Genomic DNA, 24,202 nt, shown 5'->3' on the forward strand with positions numbered 1-24,202 from the left:
AAGTCGCTCAGCTAACTACATTGGTTGGTGAGCTTACTTCAACAATACGCCGAACACGTTCGACAAGTAGGAATAGACAGTAAAAAAATCTGACCTCGAGAAAAAAAGTTTTACGACTTGATTGATTTTGAGGTGGTCAAAAACCATCGCTTTTCCAAATGTTTTGTGATTGCGAAATATGAGTCATTTGGGAACATGATGTTTTACTTTTGGACTGATACTACGTTACTTTAAAAAATAATGTTCCCACATGATAACTAGAAATTTGCGATAGCAGATTTCCTTTTTTTTAATTTTAATTATTAAAAATAAAGCCAGATTTTGACACTTTTCCAGAAAAAAATTATATTTAAAATATTAAAATATTATTTTTATTTTAAATTGCTTTTTTAAATTTCATTTTGCTAGCTTTATTTTATGTTTTTCTGGTTTTGATTTCGCTAACTTTAGCATGTCATGAGCAGCTGATCAATGGTAATGCTTCTTATTTTCATTTATTTTATTTTAAATTAATAAAAATATGAAACATTATATTAATATTAATAATTCACGACAAAATTTATTTAGCAAATATCATTATTACATTATATTATTAATATTAATCATTCATGATATAATTTATTTGATAAATTTTGATAATAGAATCTGTGATTAAAGAAGCTTTTGGTAATAATATATTTTATTTTTAAATCACTATCTGCGAAGTGAACGGGCTTCTAAGCATGACAAATATTTGACGAATTAATATTTCGTGTCACTGCACTAATATAAAAAATTGTAATGGATAACAGTGGTACATACTATACTGACGAAGAGGTCTGATTCAAATCATCAATATTTTTTTTTTATTTTAGCTCTAGAACTGCGATAGAAAACTCGATCGCTTCGATCTGTTCAATCCGACTAATAATTTCCTATTTAAACGTAAAACACTGTCATATTGCCAATCAAGAAAATTATAAATGGTTAGACTGTAATTCGTTAAAATTTACTTTTATTTCTTTATGTATTTAATCCTCTGAGCAGTTGATACAATTAAGAATCGTAAATGGTTAAAGACAGTAATTTGTCAAAATCTCTTCTTTTTTTTCCTTTTATGTATTTAACCCACTTACAGGTTAATACAATAAAAATTTCGTAAATGGTTAAAGACTGCAATTTGCCAAAATCTCCTTTTTCCCTTTGTGTATTTATAAATCTTTAAGCAGTTGGCTCATTAAAAATTCCCATAAATGGCATCTTATTAAATTTACATAAATTTAAAAAAATTGTCTTTGGTTATCTAACAGTTTAAAGATATAATTGACGGGCAAAAGCAAATTTTAGAGATATAGTAAGAAGAAAAAATTATCATAAGCTCATTTTATTCATTCATTGAAGAAGCTATAAGGTATTCTCCTTATATTACTTACTAGCCACCTTTGGTGACCAGCCGGTTCACCAATCTTAATGTTCGTTAAAATTTTAATAATTAAATATTTTATGCAATTCGAACTTTAATAGATTCTTCAGCAAAATATTCTTCAGCAATAAAAAAACTTCAAATTTTGATAGTCATATAATTCACTCATAATATTATAAAGGCCTTCAGTCATAACGTGATATGTATCTCTCTAATTTTCTGTTACCCCTCGTAGAATTTATGCTTTAAATTAAAGTGTAAATGATTAATCTGCAATTAATATAATAATATTTTTTACTGAAACAAAGTATTTTTTTTAATAATATGATTACTGATAATAGAGTCACTGAGCGTTTAAACTTTATGGGCACTAAAGAATATCTTTCTTAATTTATGTAATATCTCAAGAATTTGTCAACAAAATTTTCTCAGATTCATCATGAACAGATCAATTAATGAACAATGTTTCATTTTAAATGCATGAAACACTAAGAAAATAAAATGAATCGTTTAAAATAATCGGTCTAAAACAGGTTTAAAAAAACTACTTAAAAAACGATGTACTTAAAACTATAAGCATATACAAAAAATGTATAACTAACATAAATACAATTTACTTACAAAAGCGTACAACTAACCTAAAAGTAATTTAAATCATCCGTTGAAAGTGGTTGTCATGACAACAATCAGAACAATGCGCATGCGTGAATTTTCTTCGCCAGTTAGGTAACGCAAATGCGTGAATTTTTCTACGCCAGTTGGGGTAACGCTATGCAGATTATACATTTTTAATTTCCTTCATTCTGTGTTATTTTAATTCAAAAGTACTTCAGAATGAATCTGAAACATGGATTAATTAACAATGTTTAATTTAAAATGCATAAAACATTAAGAAAATAAACAGAATCGTTTAAAATAATCCGCCGAAAAATGTTAACCCTAGCCTCATGACTGTTGGGAGAAAAAAGAAACTGAAGCCTTACTGATTTGGCGGTGGGGGAAATGGAAGATTTTTTTTTTGGCGGAAAAGTTGGCCGTTGGGAAAATGGAAGATTTTTTTGGCGGGAAAGTTAGTTTTTAATTAATAATTAAAATTTCAAAAAAAGGGATCCCAGGTGCACATTTCCGACCTCTAAGGTATACATGTACCAAATTTGATAGCTGTATGTCAAATGACCTGGCCTGTAGAGCGCCAACACACACACACACACATTGAGCTTTATTATAAGTATAGATATAGATTATAACCCATCAAAATAGTTTGTTAGCCGAATTCAATATTTTTTTTAATTTCATAACTAATATATGATTAGTTAGATAATAAATGACGCCTCCAGAAGATTAGTCCAAACTGTCGATGATAATCAATATTTTTATTATTAGTTTATAGTAGTAAAACTATCAACATGACTAAGCTTCGATAACACAAAATTTTCACATCTTCAAACTTTTTCACAGCAAATTTTAAGTTATTATGGCACCTAAGGAGTGTGTTTTCATCTGCAGCAAAAATTAAACTTGACAGATTCTCAAAATAATCACATTTATTTGCTATAAAGAAAAAATAAATAAATTCGTTTTCTAGATGAAAATCACTGTGTTTTTTTCTTTCCTGAGAAGTAAGTTTGTAATAACCTTGTTACAGGATACTCGAACAGCACGGATACGACGAATGCCAAAGCAAATGTCCACAGAAATAAACGACCAAAAACTGGAAACTGAAATGCAGAAAACAATTTGAATTAATACGATTTGTCACAAAAATAGCATCACAAATAAAATACAAGGTAAGTACAAAAATTTCCTGATCTCAAAATATAATAAGATTCATATTACTTGAACATTTTGATAAAATTAATATTCATAGCTTTAATTAACTTAAAATCTTTTTTTATAAAAATTAATTATTTAAAAAGAAATAATCCGTTTTCTTACTCAAAGGGTAAAATTTAATTAAAATCTATTAAATTTGTAAGTAATGACCAAAAAATATCCGAGGGGAAAAAATGTTTCCAAGTAAGAAGCATCACTGGTATTAAAATATATAGTTTAAGGAATAGGAGAAATCTGTCTCTATACGGAAAATCCCAAATAAAATGTAAAAAAATCAACTTCATCAATATGATTTATAAGAACATAGATTTTTTTGCTAAAGGTCCTTAAACTTTAAAAAATGTCGGGTTAGTATTTAAAGCAATTAGAAGTAGAAAATTTCTTAGATGTGCCTCAATGTGTGATTAATTGATTTTGGTACTAATTCTGAATTACCGGAGATACTCATAGAAGATCATATTAGAGGCGTATGAGGGTCAGCAATTGTTATATTACCGATAAATATTGATAAATATCATGAAAAAACACTTAATTTCCAGATGAAACTTTTGGAGTTGAACAGTGACATATGTCAGTGCAAATTTATACGAATTCATCCAATTTCTAGTATCGAATAAAGATCATAAATAGAAATAAAAATAATGGAAATAAATGCAGCCTGAAATGAATGTATTTGGGATAGAATAGAGTGGTGACAACGTCTTCACCACAAATGGATAAGGACTAACAAACTGCATGTTCATATATGAGTTCAATTTAGCTTAGTTATATTAATATCTCACTTTAAAGCAACACTAGGGATATTTTGGACTTCGTAATTTTGAACCATTGTCAGATAACGAGGACGACACCTGAGCTGGTGCCTCCTCCCCAAACTTTCACACCACATCAGCGAGAGGACGTTTGGCCCGGGCGGATTTAACGTGCACCAGACCCACTTACACCACGGTTCTTCGCTAGATTTCGGTGTCGAACCTGAAGCTCTCCGGTTCCGAAGCCGAAACTAGTCCAGCGCGACCTCTTTCTATACATGAGAAACGTGATATGAGAAATATTCCCAATTTTGACCGAAAGATCATAAAATCGAGGCTGTGAACTGATGCTCAAATAAATATAGACAAATGTTAATTATTGTATATCACTCAGAGTTATAATTACCTTTCGAAGATGGATGCAAGAAATTCTTTAAAAGTGCGTTTTATCAAATATTGAACACTTTTCCATCGATTTGATGAGCAACAGAACTCCATTTCACAGAATTCTTCTTATTCTTATTGGCCTTAGCAACAAAATATAGGGAGTATAAAGTAGCCGGAATGTTTTTTTTTAATAGTGAATTTCCACATCTTCATCCCCTAAATATTCTACGGTAATTCTGTCAGGTTGAGAAAGTGATTTTGAAAATATTCAACCCGCGAGAAAGGATTTGAAATGTAACTGAAATAGCCAAAAACAGCAATGTTATGTGGATTCAAAGCGTATTTAAATGGTAATATGAGGTTGATCGATCTAAGCATAAATGTATTTTGAGTTCCGCCGTAAACAATTTCTATGTTTCTGCAGATATTATTAAAAAAAAAAAAAAAAAAAAAAAAAAAAAAAAAACTTGCCATCTTAAGTTTGTTTTCCTTGTTCATGAAGGTCCAGATATGCGTTTTTTCACAATCTGCAACCCTTAATTACCTTTGGGAATTCCTTAGAGCAGCTATCAACCCCATCAAACCGAATCCGTTTTTCAAAATATGGTTGATCTTTTTGATATCTTTTGCCTAACAGATGATTTGCAATTCGAAACGCATGTAATTCAAATAAACTATTAGGTCTGCCATGAGGGTTAAGATGCAAGATTAAATATGTTGGAGTCCGGTGGACGTCCTCAGCTCTGCGATGAAGTGAGGAAAAACATGCTAAATATGAATTGAAGGATGTAGGTGACTAGGAAGGATATAGGGGAGCCTCATGTCCGTTTTGGCCATTACATTCATGTTTTTTTTTTTATATTAATGTCAGTCTTTGAATAATTATTTGGATATTGGGATTACAGTCATTCAAAACCTGACTTGTTTTTATATTCCGTCGATGCATTCATATTAGTCAAAAAGTGAACATGAGCTTTATTTTTCTTATAATTTATTGCGCTTTGTTTGTTCAATATTTTAAAACATAATAGATCATAATATTAATTATACGGTTGAATAAATTCATACAAACCCATGTCACGCCAAAAAATCCTTCGCGTACGAAAGATTCACCCACAGGAACTTCAACACTTAAAAAATACCCTTCAAACAGCATAGTTTGAGTGAGGTAAGCACAGAATGATAGACGGGAAATTGGCTTGAAAATTGGATGTGAAATGAATCTGCCGATTATCCCTGCAACAAAACAAGAAATGGTTTTATATTTCTTATCAATTGATAAAATTATATTCAATAGTAAAGAAAAAGTCATAACATTTATAAAGAACAAAACTAGACATATATCTGACTATCATTATACATATATATAATATGTAAAGATATTTTTAAATATAATTTAAACATTAATTCATTTTCAAATTTGTATCTTAATTCAGCCTATTTTAACTTCATGCTAAAATGTTCTCTTATTTCCTGATCCAATTCCGCCTATTTTATTTAATTAATGGCTCACGAGCTCTGTAAAACTGCTTTAATCAGCACTTTCACACACCAGGGGATAAAAATCTGTCTTGCTAAGCAAATTCGTTTAAAAGAAACCTATACTGCAATTTCCTAAGTCTGTTCACGTCAAAGAATCCCTCTCAGAATCTCATAGTATAAAATCCCTGGGCTCTTCTTGTGTCATGGAATGACGTATCTCGTCGCTTCTTGTTGGTGAATAAATTATGCCTCCCTGGGTGGAATAAAGCGAAGTTTAAAATATTCAAAAGTGTCTTCTCTCTCTCTCTCTTCGACAACGAAACTACTTTAATATATATAATAAAAATTCTAGATCACAATAAATTTGCATAATCACTTGTTGCATAATATTTATGCAATTTACTCTTAATAAAACAAAATAGAGTTAAGTAAACTTTCTCAATTGTCTCTGCAAGCTGACTGAAATTCGAAATATTGACATTTTCTATTTCCTAAGTGCAATTCTCTTAACCCCCCCCCCCTCGCATTCAGATTTGATGACATTAAATGAGATCATGCTACATCTCAGATTTCTCATTAATCAGCAAACGTTTCTCACATCGTGTACATATTGTTAAAAATCTGTAATGTTGCTTCCCAGCATTATTAGTACAATCATTGGAAAAACCATTTTACGATCAGCTCTGTTGGGTGATGATCGGATGTCGAATCAGTCATCTCAGGGGTTGGCGACTTTGCCGAAAAATAGATATTACTGGAAACTTTCAGAATTTTAGCAGTTGAGCCAATAGGAACCGAGATACACGCGATTGGTCCAGAACCTTCTCTGCCCACCTCCCGGGAACTATAAAATGCCGGCCGTGTCGAGATGCGGTTTGTCGTAGTCGTGAAACGAGTTGTCGAGAGGATGGCAAAGCAACGGCGGAATAGTTGGATTAGTCTAGCGAAGAGCATGCGTTGTGTGGAGCTCAAGCGATTGCTGAATTAAGCTGTGTGCAAAGTCCTCATATTTATTATGGAAACAGCATCGAGTCGTGTATGGAGCAGCCAATCGTATAGTAGTGAGTCCGCAGTTGGATGCTGCTAAAGCGAGGAGGCAGTGGTGAATTGCAGACATTTGGGGAGACCGTAGAGTGAAGCTACGTAGATTCCTTCTCCTGCTGAATTCTGCCTGGCCGCTTTGTGTGCTGTGGTTGTTATTACTACCCATTTCTACTTGTGGGCTACTGTTTGTTGTAGTGTGCTGTGTATTCGTCGGTTGTATATTTGCTGTCCTTGTATTCGCGTTTAAACGTCGTCGTTGTTTTCTACTAAAGGACTGTTTATTTCCTCGACCAAAAAATCTTGAAAGTACCATCGGAAGTATCCGTAACAATTATATATATATTTGTTTGCGAAACTCTAATCAATTGTTATTATTATTAAAATTTCTTAGAAGCAAAAATGAAATATCGATACTACTAACCTCCTTGTTGTGTAACGCAAACAAAAACAATCCATGAAAAACAACAGGAAAATAAAACAATTTTAACAGCATTATATACACCCTCTTGCCAAGGAGATTCTTCTTTTGCATAAAGGACGACAATGCAGTACCACATCAGAAAAACATACATAATCCATCCAAAAGTCAAAGTCAGCTGTCGAGGGAAAAGATACTTACTACAAATCTTACATAAATACAAAATAAATCTACTTTGCACTTTCGCTTTCATCTTGTATTTAAATGTATAAATAATGCAACAAATATTAAATATAAATAAATATTATCGAAGTGTACAACTTCCATGCCACACAGTTATACGTTATCTTTATTAATAACTAGTCGCCTTTGGCGACCAGCTGGTTCTCCAGTATTAATGCTTGGTCTCGTAATAGGTTTTTTAGCAAAAAATTTTTAAGCTTCAACTTTTGATAGTCATGTAATTCACTTAAGCCATTATGTATGCATTAAGCCGTTCTGTTCATTATAGTAAGTATCTCTCTCTAATTTTCTATCAAATTCAATTTTAGATTAAAGTGGAAATAATTACATTGCAATTAATATAAAAACATTTTTTTACTGAAATCAATCATGTCTTTTTTTTAAAACATGAGAACTGAAAGCAGAGTCGTTTGCCATTGAAGTCTTAAGTCCATTACAGAATAATTTTCATAATATATAGCATCTCAAAGAATATGCAACAAAAATTTCACGGATCCATCGTAAAATTCAGTTTTTAGTTTTATTTTCAAATGGTTTTAAATGATGTCAATAATAATATTTTATTTTTAGATCTATAAATATACTTCGAAAATAATGAAATGTAAATTTTAGATAGTCTTTTTATTCCTAAGGAATCATATTCTGCAAAATAGTTTTGACACTCCAATTTTTAAGTAAATAAATAAACCTTTCTATCTTCTGCTATCAAATCTGGCTGATTAATTATGTTCTGAATATTAGAATTTTAGAACAATCAAAGTTTTTTAATCTTAGGCCAATCATTCTTGAGAAACCCTGTGAGATAATTGGCTACATTCTTTGAAACGCTCGACGAAGAAGTGGTCTAAAATCACCCATTTTTATAGAATAGTGACATTCAAATTTTTATAAAGCTGTTATCTTTAGTGATTGGTTTAGTTGTTTGGACTGCAACACATTTTATTTAAAAAATTTTATTTAGAGACTCGGGTATATTTTGTTAAATATGATTCATGGGGCAAAGGATTTATGTAAAAATTTCAAATTCGTAATTAATCAGAGCATTTACTGACTCAAGTTACATAAAATATAATTATTTATTTCATTCTGACCGTTTTGCTCAGGCGTCTTGGCTCTCAGACGCTACTACACACTCGGCTTAAATCGCTCACAGTTCGTCAGCTGGCTTGTAAAGCGCCATAAGTAACAGCAACAACATGTCTGTGATTTGTTTGGTCTCAAGAAGGAGAGCAATAAAATATAGTTTGGAAAGTCAAAATAAGCACCCCAAATAGATTATCTTTTGAAATTTGAAAACTTTGTTATCATAGCAATTTAAAATATTATAAGACAAATTTAATTTTTAAGCATCCTAAAATTCAGAGAATTATTTTTCAAAGATACTAAATCGACTCAATTTTATAAAATCTAACTTCGATTATTTCTTAAATATATTTTTAATGATATTTTATAGCAACTATTTTCATTGTTGTAATGAAACTTAGACAGTTTTCAATGTATCTGCGAATATTTCATCCAGAATTTTCCTTCAAATGTTGACGATCAAGTTACAATGATTCGACTTAATTTTGCTATCGGATAAGTTTCTGCTTAAAGGTTTAAAAAAAATTTACTGTGTGGCAATTTTGGATAAATTTTGATTTCTGATGTAAAAAATTTTGAAAAATTTAGTATCCAGAATAAAGAATGAAATTTCAGAAAATCATCCAATTGCACTTAAATTCTTTTAATATGACCAAGCTCTTAATAATAGTAACAAAGTTTTTTTACCAATAGCAGTATCAACTTATGTAGAATCATAGCTAGGTAGTAAATGTATCTATATGTATGTATCTAATCAATGTATCTATAATCTTACATTTAACTGCAAGTTCTCTTAAACAATATTGCCCGGTAAGAAGGTTCTCGCTTCCTGGTGGGTTGTGGGTTCAAGCTCCTTTTATTCCAATGACGGAACATATTCATCAACATACGACGGTCATTTAGATACCTTCGGTTGTTCTGGCAGAATATGGAATCACAGCAAGCGAAATTTTATTTTTAATTACACTGCATTGTAATAAAACATGTTTTATCCTCTTACAATATTCATAATGGATTCTTAAAATATATAACTCATTTGATAAATATCGCACAAGCGTGAATTGATTCCATTCCTTATTTTACATCTTAACCCCCTCCAGTGAAATGATGAGTAATGGCTTTTCATGCCATACAGCGCAATGACGAGCTATACTCGTCATGCGACTGAAGTTACTGTTGAATATAATAATAAATTTGGTTTAAAATTTCTATTGTACTGAATCCGGCAGTACTTTTATTACTTAAGTGGATACCATAGATCATTATCACATATTGTTTACTGTTACATTGTCTTCGTACAAGTCTAGCCAAACTCTTATTAGTCACTAAGATTTCATTTTTATAAACATTTAGTGAGAACATCGGTCTTAGTAAAGGAAAAACAGGTTGTGAAATAAGCACCGCAATGAATAAGAATATTGTCTATTATGAAGATCAAGGTGATTTGTAGGATTCAGAAAAATCAGAAGAAATAAGCATACATTTACTTGATACTGATAACGAAACTAATGATAATGACATATTACCAAGACGAAAACGTACTAAGCGACTAATGAGTGATTTTAATCGATGCTCTGGCGTCATAGACACATCAGAAGAATGGATTTGGAAAGAAATAGATAATGTGCCTAAAATAAAAAAATTACGGGAGTTCCTGGCGTAAATACAAATACTAGGAGTTAATCCGAAGTCAATAGAAGTTTTTGAAGAAATGTTGAATATGAACTTAAGAATTACAATTATATCCATATCAATAACCTAATTTTATTTAACAATGTGTAAGAATAGTAAAATAAACTAAATTTTCATAAATATAAATTCATTGGTTATTTCATGCGCAATTTTTCATTATTCAATCTGAAATTCAATTACTGAAAAGGATTAATGAAAAAAAAAAATCTCCTCGATTTACGTAATTCACTCACAAAAATTAAAATCAGATGTCAATTCAATATCTCTCATTCTTCATCCAGAATGCGTAGAAATACAAACTGATGTCCAATACAAATTATTAAAGGCATTTAACGCAGTGACTACACAGCCTTTGTGTACAGTCTAGTCATAAGGGGGATTTCAAATATTTGTTAACCATGCATTGAGTAAGCAATTACGCAGCCATTTTTCAGGAGGCTGTAACACAATGAATGAGATGAAATTATAGACGATTTGGGAATGACTGATACTCGTGCCAAGATCCTTGTGTCAATATTCCGCCCATTTAGGCTGTGCAGGAGAATATGTTTTTGCATAAATACAAAAAAGCATTATTATACTAAGAGCAAAAATAATATATTTAAAAATCAAGGATACATTAATAAAGAAATAATAAACTGTAATTACAAGAGGTGTTCAAATAAAACGGTGCGAAACAACACTGTGGGTATGAATGAAGACTTATTCAAAGTATACACCATAGGCCTGAGCACAACAATCCCATTGATTAACGAGTCGAAGGATTCCTTGTTCCCAGAATTCCTGTGGCCGTGACGAGATCCAGTCCATCACAGCGTCCTTGAATTCGCCGTCCAACGTTCGCTACTTGTTGAATTCCTTGAGCACAAAAGAACCATTCACTTCGATGTGTACTGTGAGACACTTCAAAAACTATGCAGGTTCATCAAGAACAGAAGACTGGGGCTTTTCACGGAGGGTGTGGATCTGCTTGCTCCATGATAACGCGCGTTCACACGTCTCCAGCGTCACACACACGGAAAAGGCCAAGTTCAAGTGGGATCAGCTCGACCATCCGTCCTACTGCCCGCGCATGTCGTCCTGCGATTTTCATGTGTTTGGTCCCCTGAAAAAACATCTGGAAGGAAACGCTTCATCTCTGATAGCGAATTCAAGGACGCTGTGAAGGACTGGGTGTCGTCACGGCCACAGGAATTCTGGGAACAAGAAATCCTTCGGCTCGTTAATCAATGGATCGTTGTGCTCAGGCCTATGGTGTATACTTTAAATAAAGTCTTCATTTATACCACAGTATCATTTCGTGCCTTTTCATATGAACACCCCTTGTATTATGGAAGCATAAAGTTCGTAGATGCTTCTCCGTAATAAATCCTTTTTTATAGTCAACAAAAGTATTACAAAAAATGTACAAAATATATTCCTTACCAAACTGTTCTTTTTGGAAGGATTTCTGCCTTGTAAATAAACTCCAAGTATTAATCCAACTAAATAAGGGATTAATCTTATGTAAGTCTTCTGGTTCAATTCATCAATATTTTTCCACAGCCTGAAAAAGCATACGAATTTTGTCTTGAAGCGAAAAATAAATTTGTTTCATACATATGGATTTTCAAATATTACAAATTAGTTTTCCATGGTAAATATGGATTTTCAGCTAAGTGAAACATTTTTTGATAACCAACGGCAGTGGTCATCCCAAAACTTTCTCTGATGCTCTCGGATAAACTTTCGAGAAAACCCTTTGCATGACATTGGCTTATAATGATTACAAAATATTAACCTTGGCCGGAATATAGCATTTTTATTTTTACACAAAATTGCACTTGTAGTCTCAAATTCTTATACCAAATTTTATAAATTCAAGTCATTGAATTATCGCGTTAACATGTTTCTGAAAATACAGACCGATTGAGAATTGACTCATAGTTGGATTTGGCTCAACATTTGACAGATCTTTAAATTATATATGTTAAATCTGTTTCCCGAAGCTTATCTATCTAGCTCTCTTTATTTTGTAATTATCCTGCTAACTTATACTCGAACAGCCATACAGACGAACTTTATCGGAACAGATACAACATTTGATATAAACCTGCAAATTTGGTGTAAAGATCATATACCAAGTTTGAATCATCTAGCTCAAAGTGTTTTTGTGTTATCTTTGTCACAAATGGACATTTTCCAAAAATGTGATTTTCAAACTTAGTGAAGTCTAAAACATGGAGATCCGTTAAAATTTCAAATTTTTTGACGGTTACTATATTTTCTCTATTCTACAAATACGAAAAAGTAAAAATGATCTTATGAGAACAGATAAACAGTAGTAGAAAGCTATATCCAAGCATACATTCTGTACTTGCCATATTTGATTGTAATAAGTGAGATGAACAGAAAATTTTATCCTGCAAAATGCTTCTTGCTTAGGATTTAGCATGAATTGCATTTGCATATATTGTTAGGAAACGTGTTCTGACTTTGCGCGTACTGAATGGTGCAATTTTAGAATGCTATGAATTGAAAGCGACAGTTCGCAAGTTCGTATCTGATTACAGGGAAGTTGGTTAAAAATTTTTATACTATTGATTTACTTTCTGTTATTTCACGTTTGTTCTAGAATGTTCTTATAATTTCTGCACCTTTCTAAATCTGGAAGATTCGAGTCAATTCGTCTTGTGGATGGAAACAAATGTAAGGTTTTGTTCCTTGAATAAAGTCTCGAATTGAGATTAGCGATATTATCTTTGACTTTAGTTAACAAACGATTTACCTACGCTAACTTCATCTATGCGACAATATATACTCCTTGAAATTTTTATTTGAAATAGAATGAAATGGGTGCGGGTAAAAACATTGTAGAAATTTGAATTTAAGAAGCGTCTAGGTTCCTTCCTACTTTTTCGTATACCAAGTGTACAAAGAGAAAATATTCTAATCCTTTAAAAACTAGAAAACTTTTGATAAATCTCCACTTTTCGAATCTCCCTGATTTCGAAAAACACATTTTCGGAATTAAGTTTATATGTTTGAGAACACAATAATTCAAAGCTCTTCCAGTTAGATGGATACTATTGGGTATAAAGTGTTTACACAAAGTTTGTAGATTTCTGTCATACTCTGAAAGAAATACATCCAGGGGAAGCCTATCTATTCGGCTGTCCAAATATAAATGTATATTGTTACAAACCTGCAATTCTGCTTCCCGGCATAGTTGGTTCTATCATCAGAAAGACCGTTGTACAGTCATCTGTATTGGACGGAGTCCGTTTGTCGTGTGTGTCGGAGGTCCCAGAGCTTGGCGACGAATTTGGCAACTTTGGCGCCAAAATAGATTATACCCGAAACATCGAGAATTTTCCCAATCTGCCCAGTAGTAACCGAGATACGCCTCGAACGTTCCTGATTGGTTGAGAGGCTTCTAGCCCCGCCTCCTGAGACTATAAAAGGAGCTGTCAGAGTAATCGTAGTCGGAAGCGACACAGAAGAGTAGTCGGAATCGACGGTAAAGAACTGGCCTTCCAGAGATAAGCGGAGCAGTGACAGAGTCAAGCTAGTGCTGAACTAAGCTGTGCACTACTGTCTGCAGTAGAGTCTTGTTGTATGCTGCTGTGTATGCTGTACATCTCGGCTGAAGATAATCGTCTTCTATACTGTATATAGTTGTCGTCTTTGTGCTGTCTTGGTGTAAATAAACGTCGTTGTTTCTTTTTCTACTGCCGCCTGCTGATTGAGCTTTCTTCACACCATATAACTTCCACTATCCAAACGAACCCGGAAAGTTCGTAACAATATGATAGCCTTAAAATGTAGCAATCTTTATGAATAAGATTGGGTACACAAACTCAGCATCTATAATTCAGATTAGTATTAGATTTGCAATAAGCTTCGTCAAGATATTGTCCGTCTGTTGGCCTGAACTTTGTCATGCGAAAATGCAACGACTTAAGTAGATAAAATGTGGCCTATGAGCGTGATTATAATTATAGATCGTTTTGGCTTCAATTGATTAAAAAAGAGACGTCCAAAATGCATTTTCGATTATCTTTTATATTAACCGCTTAAATCATAGTACAGTAGATTATTTTTGATGGATTAAATACCGTGACAGTCCCTTTCATTTTAAATGTAAATTATCTCCGGTTTTCTTAGATCAAACGCATTAGTCCCAATTCCAAAAGGTAGTTGTTCTAAATGTTATTGATATTTTTTTCCTGATTGACAGAGCAATCAATAAATGGTGCTTTGTTGGGGAAGAAATCCCTGATGGAAGGTATCAATTTTGGTTCCAGGACAGTTTCGATGTATTTTTTGGCATTCAGAATGCCATCAATCACTTGAATTCGGCCCACACCATTTGCAGACTTACATGCCCAAATCATGGCATTTGTTGTTGTTTTCATGGTTGCTTCAATGCAATGAGGATGAAGCGCTTCACCTACTCTACGTCTCACGTATTTTCTACCATCGCTACCAAAGAGCGATATTTTAGTCTCATCGCTCCAGATTACTTGCTTCCATTTTCTGACCCTTTAATGTGTTCTTTTGCCCATTTAACTCTTTTTTCGCGTTGCTTTTGATTTAAATATGGTTTTTTCCTTAGAATTCTAGCTTGTAGTCCAAATCCTGATAACCTTCTTCTTATTGTTCTTGAACTTACTGCAATACCCACTGCACTCATTTCTCATCTAATGGCATCTGATGAAATTTTTCTATCTTGAAGGCATGGCCGTTTAATTTTTCTATCGGCAGTAGCACTTGTGCATTTTTTTCGGCCTGATTTGGCCTTATTTCCCACTGATTTCGTTTTTTCGTAACGTAAACAGAACTTTCGTACACCAGAACAAGTCACTGAACCACCAACTTGTCTTGCAATTTCAGCATAAGAGAGGCCATTTTCTCTCAATATGACAATTCGGCTTCTTTTTGTAGATGTCCAATCGGTTCTTCTTGTTGGTGACATTGTTTAAAATTAGTTTAATTAAAAAAAAGGACTTAAAATATTAAAAAACAGCAGTACTCTATTTAATTGTACTAGTATGCATCATTCCGCAAAATATTTCCACAACAATAACTCTTTTACCATCCAAATAATCTAAACTATAGTTACAGACATTTGATTGGTCCTCAGAACAGTTTTGTGATTGGCTAGTACGCTTTTATTACAAAACATGTCATTATTCAAAACGATTTGTGTTTGTTTGTTCTACTAAAATAAGCGTAACTTTTTTTTGTAATACAGATATTGTAATACTGCTTTTGTTATTAAATTCTACATTAAATTACCTTCAATTTGATATATAAACATTTGTATTTAAGTGAAAATTAATATATTCTACAAGCACGCAAAGTTGAAAAACATGAAACTTTCAAAAAATGTCCACACTTTTGGCCACCACTGTATATACATTATCCTCCCGATTATCCGGCCTGATGTGGCGGAAGCACTGGCCGGATAACAGAAAAGCCGGATAGGCCGGAGTTCTATGAATTCATTTCTTTATCAGAATACCAATACTAGAAAACAATGTTTTTACTCAAAACTCACTGTTATAATAGATATGTTATTACAACTTATTGAGTACTAAGGCTTAGTACTCAATAGTACTTGACTCAACTTAGTACTTGAGATGAATGAAAGGCTTAGTAACTAAGCCCTTCATTTATCTCAATGTAAACACAGCCGCGGACCGGTATATCATAGAATCAGTTGCCGGTAACGTGTCCAGCTAAAATAGAAGACTCTCTACCGGTAGTTTATATATATTTATATTCAGCATTGCACGCTTCAAGAAGTTATTAGAGAAAAAGTAAGTTAAAGGATATAAACTTTTCATATCTTAACATAACTACTGCAATGTCCTACTTAAATGCAATAAACTTAAACAAAACATAAACGCAAATCGTAGGCGTAATTGTTAAGTAAATTGGCTCCAACTGAATTTATTTTTCACTGATAAATGATTACACGTATATGAAAATGTAACCGTAAGAGAAGAGTCAAAACTTACAGTTTTTAGGTTTTGAAAATATCTTTCATAGAGACTTAATAGAGGCATTGTCTTCCTCACTTAATTACGCTAAAAGAAAATTATATACATATATATTTCTCAATTCAATTCAACTCCTAATTCAACTTCTAATTTTTATCTTAAAGTAGCCCATATTACTTTATTCTAAAATTTTCTCTTATTTCCTAATCCAAATCCCACTTTTTTTATTAGTTTTTTTTTTCTAACACGCGCTGTAAAACTTGCTGATTCCCACTTTTCGAGCGAAGAGATAAAAATCCCAACCACCTTCGCATTTATTTCAAGGATACCTAATATTTCCTTTCCTAAGTTATTACGTCTCAAAGATATCTCTATTAGAAGCTCTTAGCAAAATCTCTAAAGTCTCTCTCTTTCGCAACATTTTGGCAGAAGCGCGTCCTTGTGTGAATGGACGCGTTATATATATATATTTCAATAATTTCAACAATAATTTATCATCTGTTATTTTAAAATTCCAAATTTTAATGTTAGTAGAGGGGATTTAAGCCGGAGATGATGATTTTTTTTAAGAAAAAAAATGTGACCATTACTAAAAATTCAGCCGGCTTCAATTTTTTATGATCATAAAAGAAGTTTATATTTCTTATCGATACCACATTTCTAGTGTTACAGTATTTTTAGTTTTAATGTGCGTTCATAATTTAGAAACAAGCAGCGTTTCGGTTACTTATTTGGCAAATCATGGAGAGAAAACACTTAAGAATGCGTTTGTTGAATTTCCATCAAAAGTAGGGAAATTTCAGAGATTTTTTCCTTCATAAATACAGTATGCGCCAAAATATACAGTACTGAAACTCGAGCATCTCGAACATGTGGTTGCGTTTGTCTCCAGCTACACGTGTTCGCTGTAGTGAAAAGGAAGTTGCGATGCGTAGTTATTGGAAATGGGTCTCTCGACTGAGGATAAAGTATTTGTAGTTGAGTATTATTTCCGCTCACACGAAAGCGGTCGTGAAGGTGGACCGAGTGTGAAAAAGGTGGCAGAACAATTCCAAGAGAAGTTGAATAAGACAGTAAAATAAGTGATCGAACCCTTTCTTCAGGATTTGAGAAAATTCTGTCGTGCAAGGAACATTCAAATGAATAGACTGCTATATCAACAGAACGGGGCGACCAGCCATACCGCTCGAGCATCTCTAGCCATGCTGCAGGAAAACTTTCCAGGACGAATCATTTCATAAGGTGCCTTCTTTCCATACCCGTCCCCTTCCCCTGATCTTGCACCACCTGATGCCTACTTGTAGGAAATATTAAAGAAGAGTGTGTTCAATTGTGAAGATTCACCAAGGACTGGGCTTGCATTACGTAAGAAGATTATCTATTTTGCTGGAGTCTACAGCAACCTTTGTTTCAGGATATGTTTGAGAATCTGCGCAAACGATATGAACATTTGTCTACAGCTAGGTGGTGCACACTTTTAACACTTACTTTATTCATATAGTGATAAAGCAAGACTCTAATAGTGTATATGTATATATATTAATTTCTTTTGAGGAAAAATAAACTCATTAATGACAATAATGTAATTTTGTTCATCTTTTCATTTCAGTACGCATATTGTATTTTGGCGCATACTGTAATATAAGTATTTCTTCTCATCATAATGGAAGGAACGAAATGACTCACATTCCTTCTAATACTTCTGCTGAATTATTTTCAGGGAGAGTTTTCGGTAAAATGTTAAACAAGTTGTATTTTAGCGTTACGATGTAAGTTGCAACACATGAGCAGAAGATGGCGACTACCGACAAAGCGTATCCAACTTTGGGCCATCTGAAATGAAAGAAAATTGTTATTATGTATCAAAGTGTGAATTCAAAACTATGAATTTTATGCTAAGAAATCTGAGAGCTTAATGTGTATTTTTGGAATTTAGAATACGTGCTCATTTTAAAGCAATTAAATTAAAAATTTGATACAAAATTCATAGTTAAAATACTACTCTGCAGGATTATTCATTGCTTATAAAATTTCTAACATGATTCTTTTGAAATGACTGAATCATCACAACTCGGTACTGTTTGAGCTTTTTTTAAACATTTTCTAATTAAAATATTCAAAAGTGATATCGAATCATTCCTTATTCTTTGTTTTTTATTTCTTCGCATACGAAATACTTAAATATTAAATATTGAAATCCTAAAAGAAGTTTGTAGTCGAGAATCGGATGCGTTTATAGATTCTATACTCAAAACCACAGTTTTGGAATTATATCTGTTAGTCTGTTCTTTTGTAAATACAATAACTCAAAAAACGCAGCGAGCCAGATGAATATTACAAATTTTTATTATCCCACAAAATTATAAATGTATATCAAATTTCGGACGAAGGCCAGCAATGAATGAACGTCTATCAGCTTATAAATTTGCTTTTATGTGAGTGCGATGACCAAAAATTATAAACGATTTAGATGAATAAAATTTTACATCTGTTCATTTGAGTGGAAGTACAAATCTTAAAAAAAAATTCCCAGTAGATTTTTTTAAAATAAAACTCCACTTTAAAAAGTTATACTCGTGGACTTTTTTTAACTCCTGATATCACGAAACGAAAATCACAGCATACTGTTTCATACTTGCCGGGGATGTAGGAGAAGCGAACAAAACCAACTCTTCTCCTGATTATAACGAAACTTTCTGTTCTGCCTACTGTTTCTACCTACTGAATGTCAGTTTTATGTGGAATTAATAAAGGATTCAGATCATGATAGATGGGCAGAAAACTGGTTAAGTGGATGAGTGAATGATTTTTCCTAATAGGATGACTTGAAATGACCCCTTTTCACCATACTGAACAGGACATATGAAACCTACATCACGTTCTTTCTGTTGCAATTTCCTGTTTCATCCTACTGCTGCTATGCAAAGTGCCTTTTGCAGAAACCTTTAAAAAAGAATTATTTCAACGTTAATTTTCATTATTTTGCGCTACCCCGAAGTTAGCTTCTTCTGTCTTGTATCTCTGGAGCTTTAGTTTTAGCATTATTTATCGAAGAAATGGGTCAGATAATGTCTATAAGACTAAAGAGCGTTGACGGTCAATGAGAAATGAATTTTCAAAATTTAAATAATGTTGTTAAAAAACAACACATCTGAATTGTTTAGAAGAAAGTTCTGCAAAACAAATTCTAGCCCATGGCATCCGAAACATTGTCTCTTTAAGTCAGTCGTACTTGTTCAAATGAATCGCAAAGAATAATAAAGATGAGTGTTAAGCGAAATGTTTAAGCTTTCCCGCCGTAACTTCCGAAAATATTAACGCAGAAAAACTATTTCTGATCATCTCAAATTTCAATAAATTATCTTTTTGACGATATTTAATATTCATGCAAATGTTTAATGAATTTAGTATTTTTTAATATATATATATTCCTAATTTCGAACAATGGATTATGTTGTTTCCCTGATATTTAAACCATTTTCATCGTTTCATCAAACATTTAACAGCTAGAATTTTCCTCAGTTGTTGAAAGCAATGAAAGAAGGATGTTGTTTGCTTACAAACCGAACCTGTTAACCTGTGTTATTTACAAATTCAATTAAAAAATGAAGTGACCATATTTTAAAAGTTAGAAGAGAGATCAGCAAAGGACGCAGCACTTTGTTAATAACGCTATACTCTCATGGGACAAGTCTAGATTAGAAAATGTCATACACAGCAATGAACAGAACATGTGCAAAACAACTAAAATAACGCAGTTTTAATGTCCGACAACTTGAAGGACTCATGAATATGAAATATTTAAACGATTTATCTAAAATTAAATAAATCCTTGGTATGCTTATTATCAATATCCTTGGTGAACCACTAGTCGACCAAGGCCTCTAGCTATAAATAAAAGCGAATGATTTGTCTGGTAACTCACAAAGTGAAATTTGCATTTCACTGTAGCGAATTGTTATGAGCGAGGATAGAACCTGGAACCTTCAGGTTCGCAGCCGAGTAACAAGACCACAAGACAAAAGTAATACTCATGTCTCGTAGTTGTTATAAGCTTTCACCACATCACACTGCTTGAACTTCGTTCTAGACAAAAATGCCAATCAATGAAAATTATCGCTGCTTATGAAAGAATCAAAAAGCGTTATCCAATCATCAGCACTCACCTTTTTAAAGGAAGCAGAAATAAAGGACTTATCACGTGCAACTGCATAACGCATGCGAGGAACCAAGTCATGCCCATACACTGAAAAGAATGAACTCATGCAGAAAATGAATGTTGCAGTAAACAAAACTCGAGATACATACGCTCTTAAAAAACTACAAGGTACCCAAACATTTATTATATGACTTTTAGAATCAGATTTTTGATAATTCTTCCGTTTTGATTAATTACTAAAAATGGAACTCTTCCAACGTATATTTTACAGCAATAATTTTCTTTGCTTTAATTCACCGAATTTATAATTCCACGAATGTGATATTATTATCTTATATTATTCTATCTAATCTATATTCTATCTAATTCATATCTTAGTTCATCGTGCGTTATCGCTATTATACAATTAAAAGTAAAATTTCAAAATAAATTAAAGGTAGGAAATTCCATACTATACTATTATCACACTGCAATAGTTTGGAACAAGAGGCTGCAATCCTCTTTAAATTTAAATGCATCTTATTTTTAGTGAGAAGTTTTATAAATTAAATAAAAGGATTTCGGTTCTCGTGAAGTGTTTCATTGACATGGCCCATTGAGTGGCTTTTTTTTTAAGTTTAAAAATTTAGTTGACTGATTTTATTTTCTTTGTACAAAATTATATGTCTGCTTTTCAAAAAGTTATAGGAAAAACAAAACATTATAGAATTCATAAAAACTATTGAATTTATTTATTCTACATGTATGTAAAAAATGGAACTAAATTGTTCGTAATTTAGTTCCATTTCTGAATTGCTTGTAATGACTAATAATTAGATCTTCCAATGTTCCCTTGTTTCTTTGACATTTAATTTTGAAACGAATGAATCGCAGCTGTCCTTTCCAAGTTGCTTTTCTGATAAAGGTTTGTTATTCGTGTTTAGCATTATTCATTTTCAACTTAATTAATAAACAATGGATGCTACGTGACTTTCCAGTGACTTAATACCTATTATATCATTATACTGAACACCGAACCATCTATCTATTACATCGCTCTTGTTCGACTAAATTAAGAAATGAAAAGGAAATGTTGTCTAATTAGATAGATTTCTGAATATCAGGCGAGTATCTGGTAGAGAAAGTATTAATTAACTTGAAATTAATGTTTTACCTCAGCAAAGTAGCCTACGGTTAATCGTACAGTTAAAGTTGAAAGAGAATAGATTAAATGTTCTTTTGCGTGCCAAACTTGTCTAGCTTTAGGTCAAACGGCCTGACTTGTATAGCGCCAACGCGCACATACGCACATCTTTATTATTAATACAGATACAGATTAATGATTGTGCATATTCAATCTCATGTGTGACATTTCAAGTGCGCCGTGCTAATTTTAAAAGTCATTTTACATCTTGCAGTTGAAGAGAAATCATGAATAACAATATAAGGTAAAATTAATGTACAAAGTTGGCTTGTGCAGTTATGCAATAATAAACAAACAACATACAATATTGATTTTTAGCAGTATACTGTTTTTAACTTGACATTTTTTGATATCTAATGCAAATTTCTCTCAATGGATAAACATCACAAAAATTCAAATATTTTAAAGTTTATTAAAAAAAACAAAAGGAAGGCTTCGTAAACTTCGTGAATCATGTCACTTCTTCAGTGTCTCCCCACGAGTTCCAGAAAGTTATGGAATACATTTTTTTTTATCCAAATTAATGAGTAAAATTCAAAACTTTTATAATAGCGATTATTTGATTATAATAAAATAAGAAACTTTCCAAATGATGATGATTCACTTTTCCGACTATGTATAATTTTTTTGTATAATACACAAATTGTTTCCCCACACATTTGGTCCTTAACATCTTTTAAAGTATTTCTTGTTGAGTGTTCTTAATTTCATTAAAGAAAAGCACATCATTTCAAACCGAATTGACTGAACTTTTGAAATAAAAATTTCCGCGTTACGATTCAAATTTCTAAAATAAGAATTCATTGGACAATTTTTACAAAAAAACCTTTAGAACTCAAATATTATTTGTTTTTACTTGCCTAACACATTTAATAAAAATTTATGTTTCTTCTATAATACTTATTTTGGCTAAATATATTTCAAGGCAAGCCAATGTGTAAGAACTACAATTCACATATTGTTAAGATTGAAGAAATATAGAAATACCTGATTGTAGTGTGAAAGGAAGTTATTTATAAATAAAATGTTCCATATCCAATTTTCTCTGCACACTGGATTTGTATTGTAGGTTGGCCATATTGGGCTAGAACTGATGTAAGTGAAGAGGGTAGAATAGAATCCCAGCAGAACGATGTATAATGGCATTACCCTGTGGAAAAGTTTAATTATAGGAATGAATAAAGACAGGGGAATAAAACGGTGCCACAAATACGTAAGCAAATATAAATATGCTAAAAAGAATTATTATTTTTTTAATTAAATGTTTGTCTTTGTGCATATATATATATATATATATATATAATTCTAATTAATTGCCTAAATTTCATCTTAATTAAGCCCATATTAACTTCATTCTAAAATTTTCTCTTATTTCCTGATCCAATTCCACCTTTTTTATTTAATTAATGCAACAGGAGCTAGGTAAAATTGCTGATGAAATCGACAATTTCTCACACTTCGAATGAAGCGATAAAAATGTATCGATCTAAAGAAATTCTTTTAAATTATCCCTATTCCTTCTCTTATCTAATCGACACGTATAAAGAAATCTTTATCAGAATCTCACAAAATATAATCATGGTGATAAATATTTCGTTCGCTCTTGTGTTATGATGCAGACGCATCTTGTAACTTCTTCATTACACACTGATTATGCTTCCAGGGTTGGAGGGAAAGCGAAGTCTTAAAAATACAAAGAGTCTTTTCTCTCTTCGGCCCCGAAACTGCTCGAAAATATGTATTTTACATTATATACTTTCTCAGCCATAGACATTTTAGTAAATTCTACACTATCTCTTAATCAAGTTACATGTAGAGACATTAAAAAAAATATTCATATACTGCTCATATAGGCTGAAAAATTAAGACCAAGGAAAGGCTCTGCCTTTAATTAAATAAAGGTTGGAATTGTTTTGATGTTGTTGTTGTTTCTTAATTTGCATATAAAAGGTATTCTTTGGAGTTTGAACTAATTTATTCACGGAGCTCTGAGTGTGCAGATAAAAGGTACAAAAGCTTCGCAGCTTTCGGGCTTATTTATTTATTTATTATTTATTACGGGCTTATTTATTATTCGGCAATTTCTCAGAAGCAGCATAGTCATACGAAAAAATTTTCCAGTGCTCTATTAAAGTGCATAAAATTCTGCTTCGAATAGTACCCCACTTTTGAAATTACGAAAATACTTCTGGTATAATACAAATAAAAAAAATAATAAATAAATAAATAACCACTTTTTATTTCATTTATAGTAAAAATGGCATATTTAAAATCATTCACTTCAATTTTGCTACAATACATACATACACTGCGTGTCTCAGGAAAGTGAAAAGACTGTTTATTTCCTTAAATATTGCATCAGGATATATACTTCCAATTATAAGTTTCATTAAAAAGTAGTGGGCAAAAAATGAAAATCATTTATGTTCTTTAAAATTAAACTGCATTTTTAATTAATAGACTCCTCTATTCTAAAACTATCAATATTAAAATGTTCTTCTTGCATTCATTTGTTTGCACACGAAATTCCACATTTT

At 32.1% G+C, this 24,202-nt stretch overlaps 1 protein-coding gene across 1 annotated transcript in view; it reads right to left on the reverse strand.

Annotated features, from left to right (window-relative positions):
* Positions 1-2,928: 2,928 nt before the first annotated feature.
* The window catches only part of LOC129981253 (nose resistant to fluoxetine protein 6-like), a 45,615-nt gene continuing 24,341 nt past the window's right edge, over positions 2,929-24,202 (reverse strand). Inside the window, exons 8-14 of the mRNA XM_056092022.1 lie at positions 22,653-22,815; positions 20,490-20,569; positions 18,010-18,156; positions 11,762-11,882; positions 7,322-7,496; positions 5,447-5,610; positions 2,929-3,120 (exon numbers count right to left, since the gene is read on the reverse strand). Of these exons, the coding sequence (XP_055947997.1) occupies positions 2,995-3,120; positions 5,447-5,610; positions 7,322-7,496; positions 11,762-11,882; positions 18,010-18,156; positions 20,490-20,569; positions 22,653-22,815 (976 nt within the window). The 3' untranslated portion in view covers positions 2,929-2,994. The remainder of the gene's footprint in view (positions 3,121-5,446; positions 5,611-7,321; positions 7,497-11,761; positions 11,883-18,009; positions 18,157-20,489; positions 20,570-22,652; positions 22,816-24,202) is intronic.

Source organism: Argiope bruennichi, chromosome 1 (assembly GCF_947563725.1).
Source record: "Argiope bruennichi chromosome 1, qqArgBrue1.1, whole genome shotgun sequence".
NCBI classification, from domain to species: domain Eukaryota; kingdom Metazoa; phylum Arthropoda; class Arachnida; order Araneae; family Araneidae; genus Argiope; species Argiope bruennichi.